The sequence below is a fragment of the Fragaria vesca genome, linkage group LG2, assembly GCF_000184155.1.
Source record: "Fragaria vesca subsp. vesca linkage group LG2, FraVesHawaii_1.0, whole genome shotgun sequence".
Lineage (NCBI taxonomy): Eukaryota > Viridiplantae > Streptophyta > Magnoliopsida > Rosales > Rosaceae > Fragaria > Fragaria vesca.
In genome coordinates, this window is record NC_020492.1 from 33,093,467 (window position 1) to 33,111,582 (window position 18,116).

Genomic DNA, 18,116 nt, shown 5'->3' on the forward strand with positions numbered 1-18,116 from the left:
AAAATATATATATATATATAAGACGACCATAAGGTAATGACCTGTGTATTCGCTCTCATATATATGCGTGATCACGTCATCAACGACTACGTCACCCTCTATACGTCCGCATCCAGGCCTCACGTACACATGGATCGACTTGATTAGCAAAGTTGCCGTATCAGAATAATAAGGTAGGAGATCGCAGTCAGTCAAGCCGAGCAAACTTAATTTCCATTTAATTAATTCTCTAGACTTGTACTTGCGTATGTTGAATCAATTCATCCTTTCATTCACGTGAAACTTCCTGCTCCATGGCTCTACCTTGTTACCGACCTTCATCTAGCTATATATCTATACGCTGCTATACATCAATTCATTTGATCATCACCAACTGCCTTCTCATTCTTATTCACCGATCACTACAGTTTATTTGTACGTCGACATCAAGCTAATTAGCATGATGGAGTATTCTCGTTGCTCTAGCAAAGAAAACCAGGTACTTGATTGATAATCCATGCTGTTAATTCATGTGATCGTCGATCTATTCAACTTCTATAACTTAATTTGATCAATTGATTTGATCATCAGCAGGGAGATAGTCTGGAAGCAGACCTGCAATGTGTGCGCAAAGAGAACGAAGCTCTAAGATTCCTAGTTGAAGCTATGAGCAGCAAGTACACCAGACTTGAGGCCCATCTCCAACTGCTCCGACTCCAACTTCAACAAAACAAGTCTCCAACACACGATGATCATCATCGTATGACTACCACTGGCTCAGGATGTCATGATATTTATGATCCAACTGCAAACAAGAGAGCAAGAACAACTGCTTTTGCTCATTGTAATCACCAGCAGCATCCTCAGTTCCCGGTAGCCAATAAGACGTCGCAGTTCCTTATCAGAACCGACTCTAAAGACAATACCCTTGTACGTAAGGAAGCTAGATATATAGTCGATGCATCTATGATACATCAATCTGTTGGTGATGGGTTGGGCTTACGTATACTTGTTTGATGAATTTTGAAATGAATGAATGAATATTACAGATTGTGAAAGATGGATATCAATGGAGGAAGTACGGACAGAAGGTGACCAAGGACAACCCATTATCCCCTCGAGCTTATTACAGGTGCTCCATGGCTCCAACTTGCCCTGTCAAAAAGAAGGTACAGAGATGCATGCTGGACAAGTCGATCCTTGTGGCAACATATGAAGGCCACCACAACCATGACACCCTCGATAACTCTAATTCCCTACTGCTTGGACAAATAATTTCATCTTCGCCTTCATCAACACTAGTCCCATCTCCTCGTAATCAGATTCTGCCTGTTGATTTTCCTCAAGCAGCTGTAGTACATGGAGTGCTACAAAGCACCAGTACTAGTACCGCAGCTGGCCCTATTACTATGACGAGTCCTCTTTCTCGGCAGGAGCCAACAAATCTTGATCTTACTCTCTGCGGATCTAAATTCAAATCCAATCAAGAAGAGAACACACCAGGACGAGGAGGCAGCCCTGTTGGGACTATTAGTACTGCTGATAAGACCTGTGAAAATGAGAAAATACAAGAATACGTTTCTTCTCTAACCAAAGATCCGAATTTCACCGTAGCTTTAGCTGCTGCTGTTGCCCGCTCCATTAGAACTGCTCCATCTGCACCTAACCCCTAAACCGGCCGGTGTACGTAATTCATTGAATATGGTATGTTAGACAAGTTTCCCAGATTGTAGTTAGGTACGTAGGTTTAAGGGATGGATGAAATTCTGAAGAAACAATACATATATAGGTGTTTCTGCTTTGTTATACTTGCTACTTTGCTAGCAGTAGCAAGTATTCATTTTTAATTTGTATGTTATCAAAGTAGTTGCGTTTAGCTACTAAACATTCATAACGACCCATGTTTCAATTGAAAGTGGTTTCCATATCGATGCATGCGTCCTCATAATGTAGTAGAAAATTTGAGAAATTGGAAAATTGGGTTAAAAATTATAATTAATGACTAACTACTTTGGTCTACAGGGAAGTGGAAGTTAAATGTTGAAACGTACCTAACCTGACATAGCTAACCTGATATTGTTATTGAGACCGGTGAATGAAAACGATATAAATTTGAAGTGATGCAGCTTTGGTCGCCAAGCGGAGCTAGAAATCTTAATTGAAGGGGGCCAATACAAGAATGTTGAAAAATAAAAATAAACACAATGACCGAAACTTATTATATTATAACAAAGTTTTTAAACCGAATTATATATCAAAAAGAGACTCGCGGCTCTTACATATTGTGAAAGTTATCAATAATCCGGTCTATGCTAAACTTTTCAACAATTTTCTTTTCAATGCACATAATCAAATAGTATATAAGAAGATGACTCTTCATTCTAATCTCTGAAGTCTAGTTTCCACTCTTCTGGATAGCTAGGACTAGATTAATTACTTTCTTTCTTTAAAAAGAAAAGAACAAAATTCAATTCAGTACCTTGAACTTTGGTGTTAAAATCAATTCAGTCTCTTGTTTCAAAAATTCATCTTTTTAGTCTCTTAACTCTCAAATGACTACACTTTAGTCCAAATTTTGATGTTGACTCCGAAAATGACGTCAGGTGTTGTCTAAGTTTGATTGTCTAATATTTTTCAGAATTATGAACCTATTTGGTTGTTATACAGTAGCTTTTATTGATAAGCTTGAATGCAAATTTAAGGGTTTTGCCAACATCAAAATTTAGACTAAAGTGTAGTCATTTGAAAGTTAAGAGACTAAAAAGATAGATTTTCAAAATGAGAGACTGAACTGATTTTAACACTAAAGTTCAGGGTACTAAAGTGTAGTCATTTGAGAGTTAAGAGACTAAAAAGATAGATTTTTGAAATAAGAGACTGAACTGATTTTAACACTAAAATTAAGGGTATTAAACTGAATTTTCCTCAAAAGAAAAATATTTGTTTTTTTTTTTTTCACATATAAATATTATCTTACGAACTTGAAATAAGTTATAGTGAGACAACAAACTTAAAAGAGTTGCTAAAAGAGTTGCTAAAACGTGGGGTGGGAGGGTACCAATTTACATGGTTTAACTAAAATCTGGTTTAATTCAACCAAGTTCTCAATAATAAAAACACATATACATACACAATTTGAAATTTGGAGAGGTGCCACGGTCGTTGAATGAATGGTCGCTGCTCAATTTGCCCTTTCATCTATACTGAAAGCCAGCCAGGCATGCACTTAACGTCATCGGGCTGCCTCGCTCTTCTTTATCTCGACCAGCAAACAAAGCAACAAGGAACCAAATGTTTGACCTTCTGACAGTCATCAACACAAATCAAGATAAATAGAAAAACTATTTCGTAATACTGAGCAATGGGATTTGTACATTCAAACAAAATCATTCCCAGCCTGTTAGGCCACATAGAATAATTAGAATTCATCATATCGACAAGTTCATACTCTATGCAGCTAATCCTATTTCCTTCTACGCTTTTACTATCATCTCATAACAAGATTTACATTCCTATATCTGAAAATGAAAAATCATTATATAACTAATAATATAAAAAGGAAACTAAGCTAACTATTGGGGCATTTTTATACAACATGACTCCTCAGATGTATCTTACGATAGGCGGCTCTTCTGATAAAGTCAATGGAAAATTTTGAATCGACTTCATGATTAGAATCAACAAGACTCTTCCACGAAGTCATGAACTCTAGAATCAGATTCTGCTGCAAAAACAACCATTTCAATGGAAAAATGATAAGTCACATGTAAGTAGGGAGTTTCCAAAAACAATAAACGGAGATGTTCTAATGGGATTAAAACTCACTCACAGTGAACAACTCCCCTTTCTGCGCACCACCAACATTACTTTTGAACATTCTTCACGTCATGAACACTGATGGTCGGATGATTCATTCATCGATGGAGAAATATATCCAGAGGGAGAAGAGCTTTGTTGCTCAGATGAACATAATGAAATGCATTATGATTTAATATTGGCACTCTTGATGGGAGTCTGTATCAGGCGCCCCGACTCCTTTCTTGAAAGAGTTCCCGCTTTCATCTTCTCATTTTCTGCCTCCTTCAGGGCTTTCTTTCTCTCAAATTCAAGCTGCTTACAGTTCTCCCCATGAGCTCGGACGAACATCCTCACAAAGTTGAGCAGAGTAGAAACAACTACAGGATATAATCCCAATAAGCACAAAGAGAAAATATGACACATCAAATACAAACAGGTATCATAGAGAATAAAAAAGAAGCACAATCCAGCACAATATCACAAGAGATATGCAGATAATAAACTTTAACAGTTACAATATATTTACCTTGCTCAAATGGGCAGCGAGCAGGATCCTCCCCAAAATAAAGAGCCAATGCATCTGCATTTCTTCCCTGAAGACAAACCCCATCGCATAATACGCTTAACAATGTTTCCCTTTCATGTCACAAAAAAACCGTTGGTATTCAAATCCAACTGCTTTAAGGAAAAGCTGATACATACCACATTAGAATAAAGTAAAGCCAAGGACCTCACTTCAGCTTCAGCATGACCAAGGAACTCCTTTAGCGTCTGCACATTTCACAGTGTAATACTAAGTTAATATTGAAATAACAATAAATAGAAACAGAATAACATTGGTGATCTGTTTTATATGAAAACCTTTGTAGCATTCATTTATATTGACCATATTTTTGTAATCAGGAATACCTAGAAGTTGTAAACCTCTAATATTTATCTGAGAGTGGTAAAACTCAACGAGTAAAGAAGAGGTATCAGGTCATTGCAAAATTCTGACCAGAGGTTATTATATGTACAAACTCTATCCTGTTTCATTTTGGTTCTTTTTCTTACATTGGAAACTTTGTTTACTACACATTTTTCTTCTTAGTTCTCTTTGAATCTTATTGCATCCTAAAGCAATTCAGTTAGCAAACTCTAGTGGATATGTATGCATGAAGTAGTTGATGTATGTAACCTTGCAAAAAGTTTCTGACACAGGTCCATCGTTTTCTGAGGCAGTCAACTCTTGTACAACCTTCTCTAGCCCTTTGCTAATGGCTTGCATTTCCTCTGCCAAATATTTCAATTGTATCTACATAATCATTGAAAATTCAGCTCAATCATGCCAAATGCACATGGAAATTATTGTAGCTAAAAAAAATTAAAAGAGAACGGACATCATACCTTTGTTGAAGCCTCCAAACTTACAAGGTCTTTTGGAAAATCAAGAAGTTCCGGCAGCTTTTCCGCAAGCACCTATGGTTTGTGAAAGATGAACTTTATGAACACAATTGCAAAGGACCTCAAATTCAAGAGGTTACAACAGCCTCTGTTCAGCTTGGGATTCAAACCTAATAATTTGTTTTGCTAAATACACAAAAATCTCTGCCAAATATTAAAATCAACCAGAAGTCTTAAAAATGATGCTTTCACCTTACAAAGGTAATGCATAAGAGTCATCTTGTTATTCCGGGCTCGTGTATCAGTGAGCTTTAGGAGGCTATCCAATCGAAATCCAATAGCAGAACCTATAGGAGTAACTAAGTAAGATAATTGCTGTCACAGAAAAAGAATACGGTGCATTGGAGCTTTAAGGAAAAAGATTTTAAAACTAATCACAGAAGAATAGGACCAGTTTGATACTAAAATAGCTTTTCTTGTCTTCTATACTTGCCAAAGTAGCTTCTTTCATAAGTTACTGCACTTTTGTTCCGATTAACAGAAAACCATATTTAATATGCAACTGTGGTACTTTTACCATCAGCTGTACATTAACTTTTGTACAACATCAAAGTGTGCCGTGTGATATAATACATCATGAACATGTATAAACCAAACCAAATATACTCACCTCTTGCAGTTCCATGATTCAAGGCATTACCCAGAGAAAGAATGGTTTGCATGGTCCTTTTCAGCTTTTCTGAATTTCTGATCTGATAAGCACATTTTTCGGAATGCTTTATGAGAAAATTGTTCAATCAAGAGAAAAGCCTTGTATACTACAAAAGGAGAAGAAGCTTGCCTCATCTGCTACTGAATTGACAGTGTTCAGATTCTTTCTAAGGTCAGAAACCTGAAAAATGCAACGCCACGGACAAATATATAACAACAAGCACAAGACAAGATATCATCCAGAAAACCACAATTAGAGAAACTGTCCTTACCTGGGAATAGAATTGTATCTTGAATGAGAAAACTCTGAGCTTGGGTTCTACCCGTGGCACTTTCATTAATTCTAGGAAGAACTGTCATAATTTGCATAAGGAAATTAACGAAAGCATCAAGACTTGAGAGGTAAACAGGGAAAATTATAGTCCACACTCACCTGTTCACATTTTCCCAAGTTTTCGTTATCTCTGTTATAAGCCTGAGCACCAAAGCAGAATATATTATTCCAGAAAAGAGAAGGCATATGTACGTCTTGTATGCAGTTCCAAGTATTAAAATAATCAGCTCAAATATACAAAACTCGAGGTAGAGTGAATGCTTAATTATAGAAGTTACCTTAAGTAACTCCATCTCTTCTTTTGTTGGACAAAACTTTATGAGGTTCTCAACCTGATCAACATCTAATGCCGATTCATCCAAGGCAAGCACTGAACTCTGAAAGACAAGGAAACAGTTAAACATGCTGTTATTTCTTGATTAAGAACATTGCATCCGACATCTAGACACCACAAAACAAGCATAGGTCGTGCACCTTTTAAAACAAGAAAAAAAAAAGGTTTTTATAATTGTCCTGCTTGGAATCAGGACATCATGTTCAGGAGTCAAGCCAAAGGATACAAACAGAAATATCCCAAAATGAGTAAGTGTTTATATATATATAGAAACAACAATATAGATGTATACTGTGTCATCCTATTACTGGCACTCGATCATTAACAAGATCACAAATTTAACTCAAACTGTTTACGGAGCATATACACAAACAATGAAACATATAAGTGCCTTTGTATTTAGCTTACCATCAAATCAGGCAAGGGGATTTTAACTTTAGTAAGCATTATTTCACAGTTATAAGCCCGCCTTAGCTCAATCTGCAATAACCAGAACATCCCTCGTGAATATTGGGGCAGGAAGACATCTGAAGCAATCATGCGTGTAAAAAAAAAAAATTAAAAAAAAAAAAAAACAGGGAAATCCGCTAAAGAGGTCTCAGTTCATGGCATATGACTTGCAAAAATACAAATATCAAATCTATTGGAAGCAAGGATAGACTAAGTCACCAAGCATCATTGCTATTGACTTTGTGCAAACATACTATAATGTTCAATTTGCACAAACAGCTCAATCAATGATTGATGCATTTTCATACGCGACTGAATCCTAGAGGAGGAACCCATCGGAAAGCAGAACCAATTATAACAGAACTCACACTTATACTTAAAACGAAAAGGGTACAGCATGCTACTTACCAGCTGAACTTTCTCAGATTTAGGTCCCGTGGTTCGACGTCCTGATTTCCCACCTGAATTTCCATCTGAAGTTGTTGAAGTAGCTGCAGAAAAAAGACTCTCAAGTTCTGACATGTCAAACTCTGGAGCCCTGGAACACAGTTTATGAGATCAGAATTATGACATCATGCGATGCATGAATTGAAAGATCCATTAAGTGAGGCCTACTTGGTTGCTTCATCAGTTTTCTGAGCTTCTGCCCATAAGCTCCCTTGCATCGCTCTTGTCAATTTTAACCAATGATATGGCTTCAGATTGGCCTTTTTAGGTTGAGTCTGACTTCTTGAATTTGTACGCAATAAACCCCTTCCTTTTGCACTAAAAGGAACTCCAGAAGGTGGTCCGGGAATTGAAGGTACAGTAAGATTACTAGCCCTCGAAGGAGATGTTGGGGTGGAACCAGCAGTTTTCAATACCCCATTGGGAAGAGGAGGAGGTGGTACAGGTGCAGAACTCTTGGACAAGGATTCCTTTGATGCAAAAGCTGGAGGAGGGGGTGGTGGCGGCGCTGAAAATGTTACTGCAGAAGTTGAGGCAGGCCCTGAACGTAGAGGAGGTGGAGGCGGTGGAGGGGGACCAGACATGACTGCTGCTGATGGCTCCATATGCAGCGCAGAAGAAGTGGGACATGTAGCTGAAGAAGCAGAACTAGGGGATGGAGGGGGAGGGGGAGCTGCAGAGGATGTTTTGCCAGTGGATGATGAAGATCGTCCTGAAAAAGGAGGTGGCGGAGGGGGAGGGGGAGCTGAAACTGAGTTTTTGACAGAGGGAGGAGGTGGAGGCGCATTGGGAACTGAAACTGAGTTCTTCGCGGTGGATGTTCCTCGAATGGAAGGGGGAGGAAGCGGAACAGAAACTGAGTTCTTGAGTGAGGTTGGGAGAGGAGGAGCAGGGGGAGGAGGAGGAGGAGATGAAATTAAATTCTTGACAGAGAGACGTGGAGATGCCCCTGAAACAAAAAGGGGTGGAGGTGGAGGTGGAGGTGGAGGTGGAGGTGGGGGAGTTGACACTGAGCTCTTGACAAAGGATGATGGAGATGCCCCTAAAAGAGAAGGAGGTGGAGGAGGGGAAGAGGGAACTAATGCTGACTGACCTCTACCCTGTAATGTAATTTCAGAGTCTTGGAGTGTATCTGAAGTTTGTTGGGGAACCGCTGCTGGCAGGGGAGACGGTGGATTAACAACAGGCGCCTTTGCTACAGTTGTATTCCCTGAAGATTGCAATGATGATGGCGTTGGTGATTGTGATGGTGATGATGGTAGTCGGGGTGGAGGAATAGAATCAATACACAGCTGACCAGGCTGCACAGATTTAGGTGCAGTTAAATCAGCAGCTGAAGTAGAGCGGGAAGTTGGAGATACAGTCACAGGATGTGTGATTTGTTCACTACTGGATGCAACGTGATCATGCAGAAGAGCTGTAATGCCAAGGGCTGAGGATGTGCTTTGATATCTTGACATAGACACTGGTGATCCTTGCAAGGAACTACAGTATGAAGCTGGTGCAGATGGTGAAGCTTTATGTACTCGCTGAGTTATGAATTTAGATTGAACAGGTCGTAGGATAGATACTTGCAGTTCTTGGGGTTCAATCTTTTTTCTACTTAAATTGGCATCCACAGACAGTTCAAAGTTCAACATAGATTGCTCCCGCAGAGCCACATGAGTGGGAGTCTTGATATTATTTCCTGGCTCCTTTGGTTCTGCTTTAAGTTTTGCAGGAATTGACTCTGCCAAAGACCTGCCTGTTTCTGAAGCATCAGCAGAAGCACTGTCATTTCTCCCCTGAGCTGCAGATGAGGAACTCTTGACATCACTTCCTGATTTAAGTTTTGACTCTAGCACTAACTTGCCTGTTTCTGTAGCATGAGCAAAACCACTTCCATGGTTCCCCTGAGCCATGAAAGTGGGACTCTTGATACTATTTTCCAAATTAAGTTCTTCGGCAGTTGGTTCTGTGGAATTGGCTGAAGCATTATCCAGTTTCTGAATAGCATTTGATGACGCAATCCGCTGGAGAATATTAAGTGCTGCATCTGTTTTTGGATCTAGCCAATCCACACTGCTAAAACTCTCTTGGACTTTTGCAAATGCTTCCACTGGCAGGCCATCTTTCTCCTCAAGACCAGGCGAATCAATTGATATAAGAGAAGTACCGGCATCCATCTCAGAGAAAAGAATCTTCAATCATATAAAATTAGTAATATCAATAATGATGATGATGATGATGATGATGATAATGAAAACAATGATGAAAATAGTAGTAACTTGAATAATAATGTGCTGTTATACAATAGGAAAAGCAGAAGGGGAGGATGGATACCTCTGCTCTGAAATCCTTGGGAAATTGATCTTTGATATTCCATAGTATGTCTATTTCATCACGATTAAGCATCAGAATATTGGACCGTATAAAGGCTGTATTGAACATGATACGAAACATCATCTCTTCACGTTCCAGATCATGATCCAAACTAATACACTCTAGAACCACATCTCCTTGGATATGGCAATGGATATCAATTTTAACTAGTTCACAATCTGCCTGCACCAAGATGTGAAGAATTAGAACGCAGTCCAACATGAAGATAAATGTAAACATAACATGTTTACAACACGTTTCCATATCCTCATCAGCAGATAGATAAAGGACACATGAGAGAGAGAGAGAGAGAGAGAGAGAAAGAGAGAGAAATGCCTCAAACTACCTGCTTGTAATATCGTACGAGCTTGCTCCTTTTTGGGGTAGAAAACAAAACTTTAGGAGTCCGATCAACAGCCATGAAAGGATCCTGTCCATATATCCTAAATAATGGACGGCAACCGCCCTCTCCATCCAAATTAGGAATTAATCTAATGATTATGCAGTCCAATGTAAGTGCCCCATCCAGTGGAGGCCATCGTGCTCCCACATTCCTTCTTGTTATATACTGAAGATACCTCAGCTGTGAGGGCATTGGATTTAGCGGTGACATTAACTGCAGAAGTTCTCGAGGTGCTTGCTTATAGATCATGTCTAACGTCTTGTGCTCCCCAGTGTACTGCTTCCGGTAAATCAAGAGTGCAGCCAGCATGAAGGCCAATACCAACCATCCACCTCGTTCACAATGCAACAAGAGAACATTTTTGTGACTGAGTGATAACCAGCTTTCACTTGATCTCAAGAAGTGATGGATTGTCTCCATTGTGAGAAGTGGGCAACCTTCATATTGTCGTGGGTAGTCCATTACCGTCATGTCATACTCAGACAGTATGTTAGCAATCAGGCTTTGTTTTTCTCCTTCTCGAAAGTTAAAGACTAAGAATGAAGCATCAAGGAACTGTTCACGAAGTTGACCGACTATGCCTCCTATGTAGACTTTATACTCGTTGTCTTCCCAAACATCCGTGCTAAAACAGCAATCAAAAACTGCAGGTAGAGATAAATTCAAAGCAAATCATTTAAATAAAAAATGTACATCATAAATCCTTCTGCAGCACATTACATGTCATCCAACAAACACACAAACAGGTATTTTCAGTAATATAGGCATTGTTCACCTTTCAAAGGGTGTATAAAAAAGGGAAGATAAAATGAATTATTACATATTAATGCATCACACCACACAAAATTTTAATAAGCTCAGAAAGACGTCCATTCTAATTATAGGGAAAAGGTAAGTTATCTGCAGGTGTTTTTTTTCTCTGGGTAAGATCATGTTCAATAGTACGGAAATTACAAGACTTGTGTGATGAGAGCAAGGTGGTCTAGTTCAGGCTTCACATGATTGAGAGTAAATGGTTGGGTTCATTTGGACAACAACATAATGGGTAAAACAATCTCCATTTCCATTCATGTAGAATCTACAAAACTAGTAAAAGTTCAACTAAAATGGAGTGTATCCCCATATATAGACTCCTCAAATTAAACTAAGCAACTGTGTGTTAGTATATTAACAAATAAAACGCAGGCATTTGTGAAGCATGTGAGAAGGAACATGTTTGAAATTGAAGAGATAACAGTAGAGAGAGAGAGAGAGAGAGAGAGAGAGAGAGAGACGCATTACCATAAACCCGTTCGGAGATCTCTAAGAGGCCATCAGGCGGCTTCCGATAAAAGAACTTTCTGAAGAGCGCCATTGCGTTTCAAGATTCGAAAACAAAAACAAGTAAGGACTAGACTTAAAGCCACTCGAATTGAGGCGACACTGGGGCAAGGCACAAACCCATCTCAGGTGATAGAGCGAAATAGGGAAATGTATAAAAAGGAAAGGATGAGAGAGTGAGTGAGTGTGTGATTTTGCTGGGTGTCCAAGGAAACCTTTCTTCAGAGAGAGAGCAATGGGGGTGTCTTGGCATTCACAACTTATCAGAGAGACTTAGCTTTCAATCAAGAACAACAAACAACAAGAAAGGATAAGCGTCGTGAGTGAGACAGAGACAGAGAACGTGAACGTCGTACATCTACTCTTAGAGGGTACGTTATGTTAGGGAAAGAGAAACAAGTCGGATATGGCGAATTTTGTTAAGCAAAACAGATGATGTTGGGGTGGAGATAAACAAGGAAGGGGGATCTGGGCTTTGTCTTTGTCTCTCTCTGTTGTGTCTGTAGGTTACGAGCGACGAGATAAAATAATTAGAATAGAATGACGATAATGATGTGTCCTTTGATTTTATTTTCTTTCTTCGCTTTTTCTTTTTCCAGTTTCTTTGCTTTACTTGCACGTGTGTCCGTCTTCTTAGTTTAGTCACACTCACCTCTGTTATTACACCCAACAAAGAAAAAAACGTAAACAAGTAAATAATACACATCACTTCTTCTTTTTTTGCACTTTTACTAGGCCTGTAAAGTTTGCCCGTCTGGCTTTTAAGATATGATGGCCCAACTAGCTTTGGAGTGTCAAATCGGCTATTTTTGTAGGCCTTACTCTTTAGAAATTTCGGACAATAATTAGGTCATTGCCTTATTGTTCTCTGTCTTGCGCTCTTTTGTTGTTTTTTTTAAGAATTAAATTCAGTTTACTTTCTTATGGTTTGGGGGTGACTTCATGTTAGTCCTTACATTTTTATTTTCATTAGTTTACCCCTTGAACTCTTCAATTTCTGTTTGTCGTACCCAAATTCTTATATTCCGTTTGAATTGACCTTTAATTATCAGCAGTTAAGGTCCGATTTGGACATATAAGGTCTGATTTGCCCAAATTCTAGATACTGGCCTCACAGTTAAGGTTAAAATTATTAGCAGTTAAAGTCCGATTTGGACAGAATATAGGACATTTGGTCACGCTTGAGGAAAATTCAAAAGTTTGAGGGGTAAACTGATGAAATTGAAAATATAGGGATTAACATGAAGTTACTCCCAAACCTCATGGGGGTAAACTGAATTTAATTCTTTTTCTAATGTTTAAGTGTTAGATTTTCCACCTTGAGATAGGAATATTGAATTCAGACCAAAAAAAAAAAAGAGATACGAATATTGAACTTTATGTGAAATGTTATAATTTGTTGTTTTGTTAGTTAGGATGATATTTACAATGTTCGGTCATACAATATCAACTTTTATGTATTATCCTAATGTTATATGTTGAGAAATTGCTCGCATTTCGAGCTTTAAAAACGGTCATCGCTGATGTGAATCTTCTCTCCTAAATACATTGGCTGTTGGACTTGTTAGAAGGCAAAATTGAGTGTATGAGAACTCATTATATATGATCATCATGATGATTATTTAAAATTTAGATGTATAAAAAATAAAAATAAAAAGACAATGTTCTAATTCCAAAAAATAAAGATAGCACAAATGTATGAAAGAGGACTAATTGATGACTATGACTATGACATCGACATACAAGGTGTGTGATCTTTAATTAACCACCGACAAATTTTGTTTCATTTAGACTAATTAAACAATCAGATTACGACTCGCCAACATTGATATAGTTCATGCACTGTAACAACCGCATAATGGATTATGGCAAGATTTGATACCATGATTAACAACCGCTTCACCTTAATATGGCATAAAGATATGATATTGTTCAAGACAAAATCTTGTTCCTTTGTAAACCGTTGGTGGTTGTACACAAGAATCATTTCATTAACTTTGCTAATTATTGGTCTTAGTTGTTAGGCTGGTGGCGATATTTGTTTTGTTTTTTGGTTGGTGCTGATAATTCCAAATTGATAATGAAGAGTGATAATAACATGACAACGATATTAAAAGAAAAGAAGAAAATCAGGACATTTGAAATTTCGAAATTCAAAATTGGTCCCGTCGGAATTAAATTAAGTAAAGGCGTTTGATTGATCAAATCCCACAAAAAATAAAATAAAATCGGGGTTGGGAAGGATCATAAAAACCAAAATACAGTAGAGAGTAGAGAGTGAGAGAGAGAGAGAGAGAGGAAATGGAAAGGGAAATTGAAATCGGGGAATGGGAATAAATTTCCCTCCATTTGTGTCAACAATTTTAAAGGGAGCGGAGATCATATCGATCGCATTAATTTGCCAAGGATGCAGAAGAAGCAGCAATTTAAAACCCCCGAGACTCGCCGCATTCTCCGCGTGGCTGATATTCTTCTCGTCGACGGAGACGGAGACTTGGATGATATGGAGAAACCCGGAAAGTCTATGACTCAGTGTTCCACGCCGCGCCGCATCGTCTCCCGATGGTTCTCCGTTCTCAAGCGTCGCAGACCAACCAAGGTTTACGCACGGAGCGATAAAGGGGACGAGCCAATCATCGGAGTGTCAGGTACGACTCAACTTCTCCATTTACTTGTAATTTTTGTCGAGTTTTTGTCTAATGATCAGAAATTACAGAAGCAGGGTGTGGTGTGGATTCGAGGTCGAGGTCGTTCAATTTGGGGGTGGCGTCCGGTCTGCTTTGTGTGATCGCTGCTGGTAAACATGAGCTGAACAAGATGGTGGAATTGCGGAGTCAGATGGAGGTGTTTCTCCAAAATGCCAAACAGGAGTTGGGCAGTAAGCCGGTGGAGTCTAATGACATTAATTTCACTTCTTTCTCCACCAATTTCCAACAAGACTCCACCTCTGGTAGCCAGTTTTCTCTTCAATCTGTTGCCGTCCGCGACGAGTGCTCCTCCGATTGTGTTGGAAACCAGAGAGAAGGAGACGAGTGTGTGGCAGGAATGGATCAACTAGAGGCAGAGCTTCACGCCGAGTTAGAAAGAATGCAACTCCAATTGGATTCTGAAAATGATCCGCAGCAGCAATTGCTAGAGGTACATACTACCCTACTCTTGATTGCATACTTGTTATGGGGATTACATTCCTCGTGAAATGAATGTTTGAGTGTTGAAAATGTGGCAGGATATGGGAGACATTGGTTCAAACCGTGGTGAAGGAGACTCAGCGTCAACGGATTACAGTGATGAAATGCTTTGGGGCTCTGGAGTTGCTCCGCTCGAACTCGAGAGAAAATTGCATCTAGTGCTTGAAGCGAGACAAGAAGAGCGGATAAAAGAACTGGAAGATGCTTTAGAACGTGCAGAGCAGAGGCTTCAGGAGAAAGAAATAGAGGTTTCATGGTGGAGAGACACTGCAAGACTCATGTCGGCCCATGATTCAGGACCTTCATATTCGCAGGATTAGGTGACATCCAAATTGTACAGCGGTGAGGCCTTGTTGTTGTCCAAGGTACCAGCCTACCCTATCCCCCTTAAACGCAAGAATAGATTGAACTTGATCTTTCCTAGTCTTTCAATTGTAGCAGTGGATTAGTGATAAGTAGCTAGTCTGTCTGTTGATGATTGAACTTGTGTATTCATCATAGTTTTTTGGTTTCACAATTCTTCCATTGTAAGCGAAACAAATTTACAAACAGTCCATCACTGTAAATGGGTGATTGCTCTTTTTATTTGTACTCTAATACATTGGGCCAGATCATTGAATTGGGTCTCCAATGCAGCAATACTATGTGTTGGGCTTAGTATTGGTCTGGGATACTTGCATCATTGGGCTTCTGCTGTTAGTTCTGTGTTTGATTTATTTAAAAAAATTCTGATTTCTGGTTTAGTCTTTCGTGTGTTATTGTGACAGTTGGGCATATGCGTGCCGCCTGAATCTGGTGAGTCTTTTGATTGAGTAGTTTATTATGGTGAGGGAGGTGCTCGAGTAGTCGAGTTAAGGGAAACACACAACATGATCATGGGCTGCTGCATTTTTTGTTTTTTTATCCCATATTCTTTGTTTTATAGCAATGCAGAGTCACACAGATACATTTGATCTACTAACTAAGCCCAAGTGGGTTAGGGTAGGTGGCGAGTAGTTGATCCTTTTTTTTTTTTTATAGGTTTAAGTCCTTGAAAATTGACACCAATCATATGGACATAGACCTTCTAGTTTAAGTTTAACACCGGAGATACTTGGTCGTTGTCGAAGTGGAAAACGTTCATAAAACGTTCTAGAATTACAGGTTGAAATCACAGGGAGCGTAAAAGCTAAAAATGGAGGAGTGGGTAAACCGCGTACCCGTGTGGGGATCCACTTACCCCCACCCGTTAAGTACTTTAAGAAACAAGTTGTTTTATTGCAATCGCGTGACGCCACGCGGCTCAGCCAAAAATTAAGATTCGCACGCGAAACTGCGGAAGCCCATTAGCCTAAGCAAGCCTATTCCCTACCATATTTCTTACCTCCTATGCTGTGCCGTGCTGTGCCTTATAAGAGAAGAGAGAATTCAGACCAGTATTACGCACCTTCCTTGCATTTCGTTTCTTCCCAATTGTCGATCGCTGGCTCGCTGCCGCTGATATATCTATATCTGTCACAATCTCCTCCCTCAGTGTTGGACTTGGTCCGTTGAAAACTTGTAAGTTGTTGGATTCAGAAACAAATTAACTGCGCGCTCTTCCTCTGCCGCCTGTTCAACCATCTCCGCAGACACTCCAACTCCCAAGGTCGTTATTTGTTTTCCTCTCAAAATAGTCTTCTCTTTATTTCTTTATTTACACTGCAGGAACTTGTGTCTACATACGTGCATATTTCTATATAATCTCCGAATCCCTATTGCTTGATTCTTAACATTTAAAAATTAAACAAATTCACAAAATGGGGGGTTTTGGAGTTCTTCTTCTGGTGCTGGTTTTAACATCTGGCAGCTGCAGTTGCAGCAGACACATTCTCAACATGGCAGAAGCACCAAAGCCCAACTCGGCCACCAAGAACGAGTCGCAGCTGAGTCTTGACAAGGTGAGGCAGGCTTTGATCAGCCAAGAAGACACCATCGTGTATAGGCTGATCGAGAGAGCAGCCTTCCCTCTCAACTCTCCCACCTACCACCGCAAATTTTCATCTTCTCCTTCTCTGTTTCACTTCCTTGTCAAGGGCACCGAGGCCCTTCAATCTCAGGTAATAATCAAACCAATCACATTGCAAATCGTTTATCTTTTTCTCGGTTTCATCATTGATGTCACGTGAAATGATTTGTTTGTTTCTTCATTTGTCATTTGGAGTTTCGTAAAATCCAAACTCACATTTTCTCTATGTGTCGTTTGGTTTGGTCTTTTAATAATAATATACATATATGTTTGTGTTAGTGCAGGCCGGTAGATATGTGATCCCAGAACAACTACCCTTTTTCCCAGAAAACTTGCCTCCTTCGTTGCTGCCGCCTCCTGCTGAGCCACCGGTATTTCTTTACCTACCCACACAGAGTATTCGTCTTTGTATTTGTATTTGTCTTTGTATATCTGCCTTTTCAATTTTGTCTCTACATGTTCTCCTTTTGATATGATAGATGTATAAAGTATCGTTTACGATCTATGTAGGTATTGCATCGTGCTGCAGCTTCAATTAATATTAACGAGAAGATATTGGATATATATTTGAAACAATTTCTTCCTCTGTTGGCTGTCCCCGGTGATGATGGAAACTATGAAGCAACTGCCTCCAGCGATCTTGAGTGCTTACAGGTTTGTGCTATGGCTATAGAGATTATGCTATTTCTTGGGGTTCAGATAAAAGCAAGTGTCATTCATCACACGTACACTTGCTATTGCTGCAGGCAATCTCGAGTAGGATCCATTATGGATACTATGTTGCTGAGGTCAAATTCAGGGATGCTCCTCAAGATTATGAGCCTGCCATTCGCGCTCAGGTATGCTTCAATTTCATTATTATGTGGTTTCTTCATTGTCAATGAAGTAGCTGCTTCTTGATCTAATGCAAGTACGAGAACTGAACTGGTAGTTTCAATTTCTCCAGGACAGAGAAGGTCTGATGAAATTGTTGACATTTACGGCTGTGGAAGAGAAGGTGAAGAAGAGAGTTGAGAAGAAAGCAGTGATCTTTGGGCAAGAAGTGAGCCTTGACAGCGACACTAATGGTGTAAAACAAAATGGAACTGCAAATGGGAAATACAAGGTTGATCCGTCTCTAGTTTCTCGTCTCTATGGAGAATGGGTTATGCCTCTCACAAAGCTTGTTCAGGTCGAGTACCTCCTTAGACGCCTAGACTAGACACTTTGATTGTTAAACTACATCCATATTCAAGTCAATCTCTGTCCAATTCTTGCATGTGTATCATTCACAAATTCATTTGAGGTGTAAAAGGGTCATGAGCCTTCAGATTTGAATCATTCAGACTTGTAAGGCCAGCTGTATGCCTGGAAATTTGAGTGTATTAAAAACTTTTAGAGTTTCAAATATAATTTTTATTTTATTTCATACAGTACATAGT

The 18,116-nt window shown here is 39.3% G+C and overlaps 4 protein-coding genes across 5 annotated transcripts; 3 read left to right on the top strand and 1 right to left on the bottom strand.

The window, feature by feature from the left end:
- Positions 1–371: 371 nt before the first annotated feature.
- Positions 372–1,905, top strand: LOC101297610 (probable WRKY transcription factor 40-like). The gene is made up of 3 exons (XM_004291907.1): positions 372–478; positions 571–909; positions 1,029–1,905. The coding sequence occupies exons 1-3, from the start codon at positions 440–442 to the stop codon at positions 1,650–1,652; spliced, it is 1,002 nt and encodes a 333-aa protein (XP_004291955.1). The 5' UTR covers positions 372–439; the 3' UTR covers positions 1,653–1,905.
- Positions 1,906–3,431: 1,526 nt separating this feature from the next.
- Positions 3,432–11,554, bottom strand: LOC101293956 (formin-like protein 14-like). The gene is made up of 19 exons (XM_004293196.1): positions 11,482–11,554; positions 10,144–10,844; positions 9,759–9,980; positions 7,914–9,616; positions 7,605–7,823; positions 7,398–7,527; positions 6,948–7,019; positions 6,484–6,582; positions 6,305–6,346; positions 6,144–6,224; positions 6,002–6,052; positions 5,831–5,912; positions 5,413–5,507; positions 5,164–5,235; positions 4,955–5,071; positions 4,480–4,548; positions 4,304–4,370; positions 3,809–4,154; positions 3,432–3,703 (listed from the first exon to the last, which is right to left on the bottom strand). The coding sequence occupies exons 1-18, from the start codon at positions 11,552–11,554 to the stop codon at positions 3,961–3,963; spliced, it is 4,089 nt and encodes a 1,362-aa protein (XP_004293244.1). The 3' UTR covers positions 3,432–3,703; positions 3,809–3,960.
- Positions 11,555–13,807: 2,253 nt separating this feature from the next.
- On the top strand, positions 13,808–15,157 carry LOC101297904. The gene is made up of 3 exons (XM_004291908.1): positions 13,808–14,168; positions 14,237–14,658; positions 14,747–15,157. Exons 1-3 carry the CDS (start codon positions 13,928–13,930, stop codon positions 15,026–15,028), a joined length of 945 nt encoding a protein of 314 aa, XP_004291956.1. The 5' UTR covers positions 13,808–13,927; the 3' UTR covers positions 15,029–15,157.
- A 939-nt stretch (positions 15,158–16,096) lies between these two features.
- Positions 16,097–18,102, top strand: LOC101298195 (chorismate mutase, chloroplastic-like). Of its 2 annotated transcripts, XM_004291910.1 has the most exons (6): positions 16,097–16,335; positions 16,543–16,786; positions 16,980–17,066; positions 17,206–17,349; positions 17,442–17,534; positions 17,642–18,102. In XM_004291910.1, exons 2-6 carry the CDS (start codon positions 16,565–16,567, stop codon positions 17,894–17,896), a joined length of 801 nt encoding a protein of 266 aa, XP_004291958.1. In that variant the 5' UTR covers positions 16,097–16,335; positions 16,543–16,564; the 3' UTR covers positions 17,897–18,102. The 2 variants fall into 2 exon arrangements, with proteins under 2 accessions (XP_004291958.1, XP_004291957.1); XM_004291909.1 differs by having other exon boundaries at positions 16,256–16,786.
- Positions 18,103–18,116: the final 14 nt, after the last annotated feature.

Excerpts from the sequence above, each read along its gene's own strand:
- LOC101297610 (XM_004291907.1), top strand. The coding sequence starts at position 440 with ATGATGGAGTATTCTCGTTGCTCTAGCAAAGAAAACCAG. Across the intron at positions 479-570 it reads GCTCTAGCAAAGAAAACCAG|CAGGGAGATAGTCTGGAAGC; the intron begins GTACTTGATTGA and ends TTTGATCATCAG. Across the intron at positions 910-1,028 it reads ACTCTAAAGACAATACCCTT|ATTGTGAAAGATGGATATCA; the intron begins GTACGTAAGGAA and ends TGAATATTACAG.
- LOC101293956 (XM_004293196.1), bottom strand. The coding sequence starts at position 11,554 with ATGGCGCTCTTCAGAAAGTTCTTTTATCGGAAGCCGCCTGATGGCCTC. Across the intron at positions 7,528-7,604 it reads AAAACTGATGAAGCAACCAA|GGCTCCAGAGTTTGACATGT; the intron begins GTAGGCCTCACT and ends ACTGTGTTCCAG. Across the intron at positions 4,155-4,303 it reads TCGCTGCCCATTTGAGCAAG|TTGTTTCTACTCTGCTCAAC; the intron begins GTAAATATATTG and ends TATATCCTGTAG.
- LOC101297904 (XM_004291908.1), top strand. The coding sequence starts at position 13,928 with ATGCAGAAGAAGCAGCAATTTAAAACCCCCGAGACTCGCCGCATTCTC. Across the intron at positions 14,169-14,236 it reads GCCAATCATCGGAGTGTCAG|AAGCAGGGTGTGGTGTGGAT; the intron begins GTACGACTCAAC and ends CAGAAATTACAG. Across the intron at positions 14,659-14,746 it reads CGCAGCAGCAATTGCTAGAG|GATATGGGAGACATTGGTTC; the intron begins GTACATACTACC and ends AAAATGTGGCAG.
- LOC101298195 (XM_004291909.1), top strand. The coding sequence starts at position 16,487 with ATGGGGGGTTTTGGAGTTCTTCTTCTGGTGCTGGTTTTAACATCTGGC. Across the intron at positions 17,067-17,205 it reads CGCCTCCTGCTGAGCCACCG|GTATTGCATCGTGCTGCAGC; the intron begins GTATTTCTTTAC and ends CGATCTATGTAG. Across the intron at positions 17,350-17,441 it reads GCGATCTTGAGTGCTTACAG|GCAATCTCGAGTAGGATCCA; the intron begins GTTTGTGCTATG and ends CTATTGCTGCAG.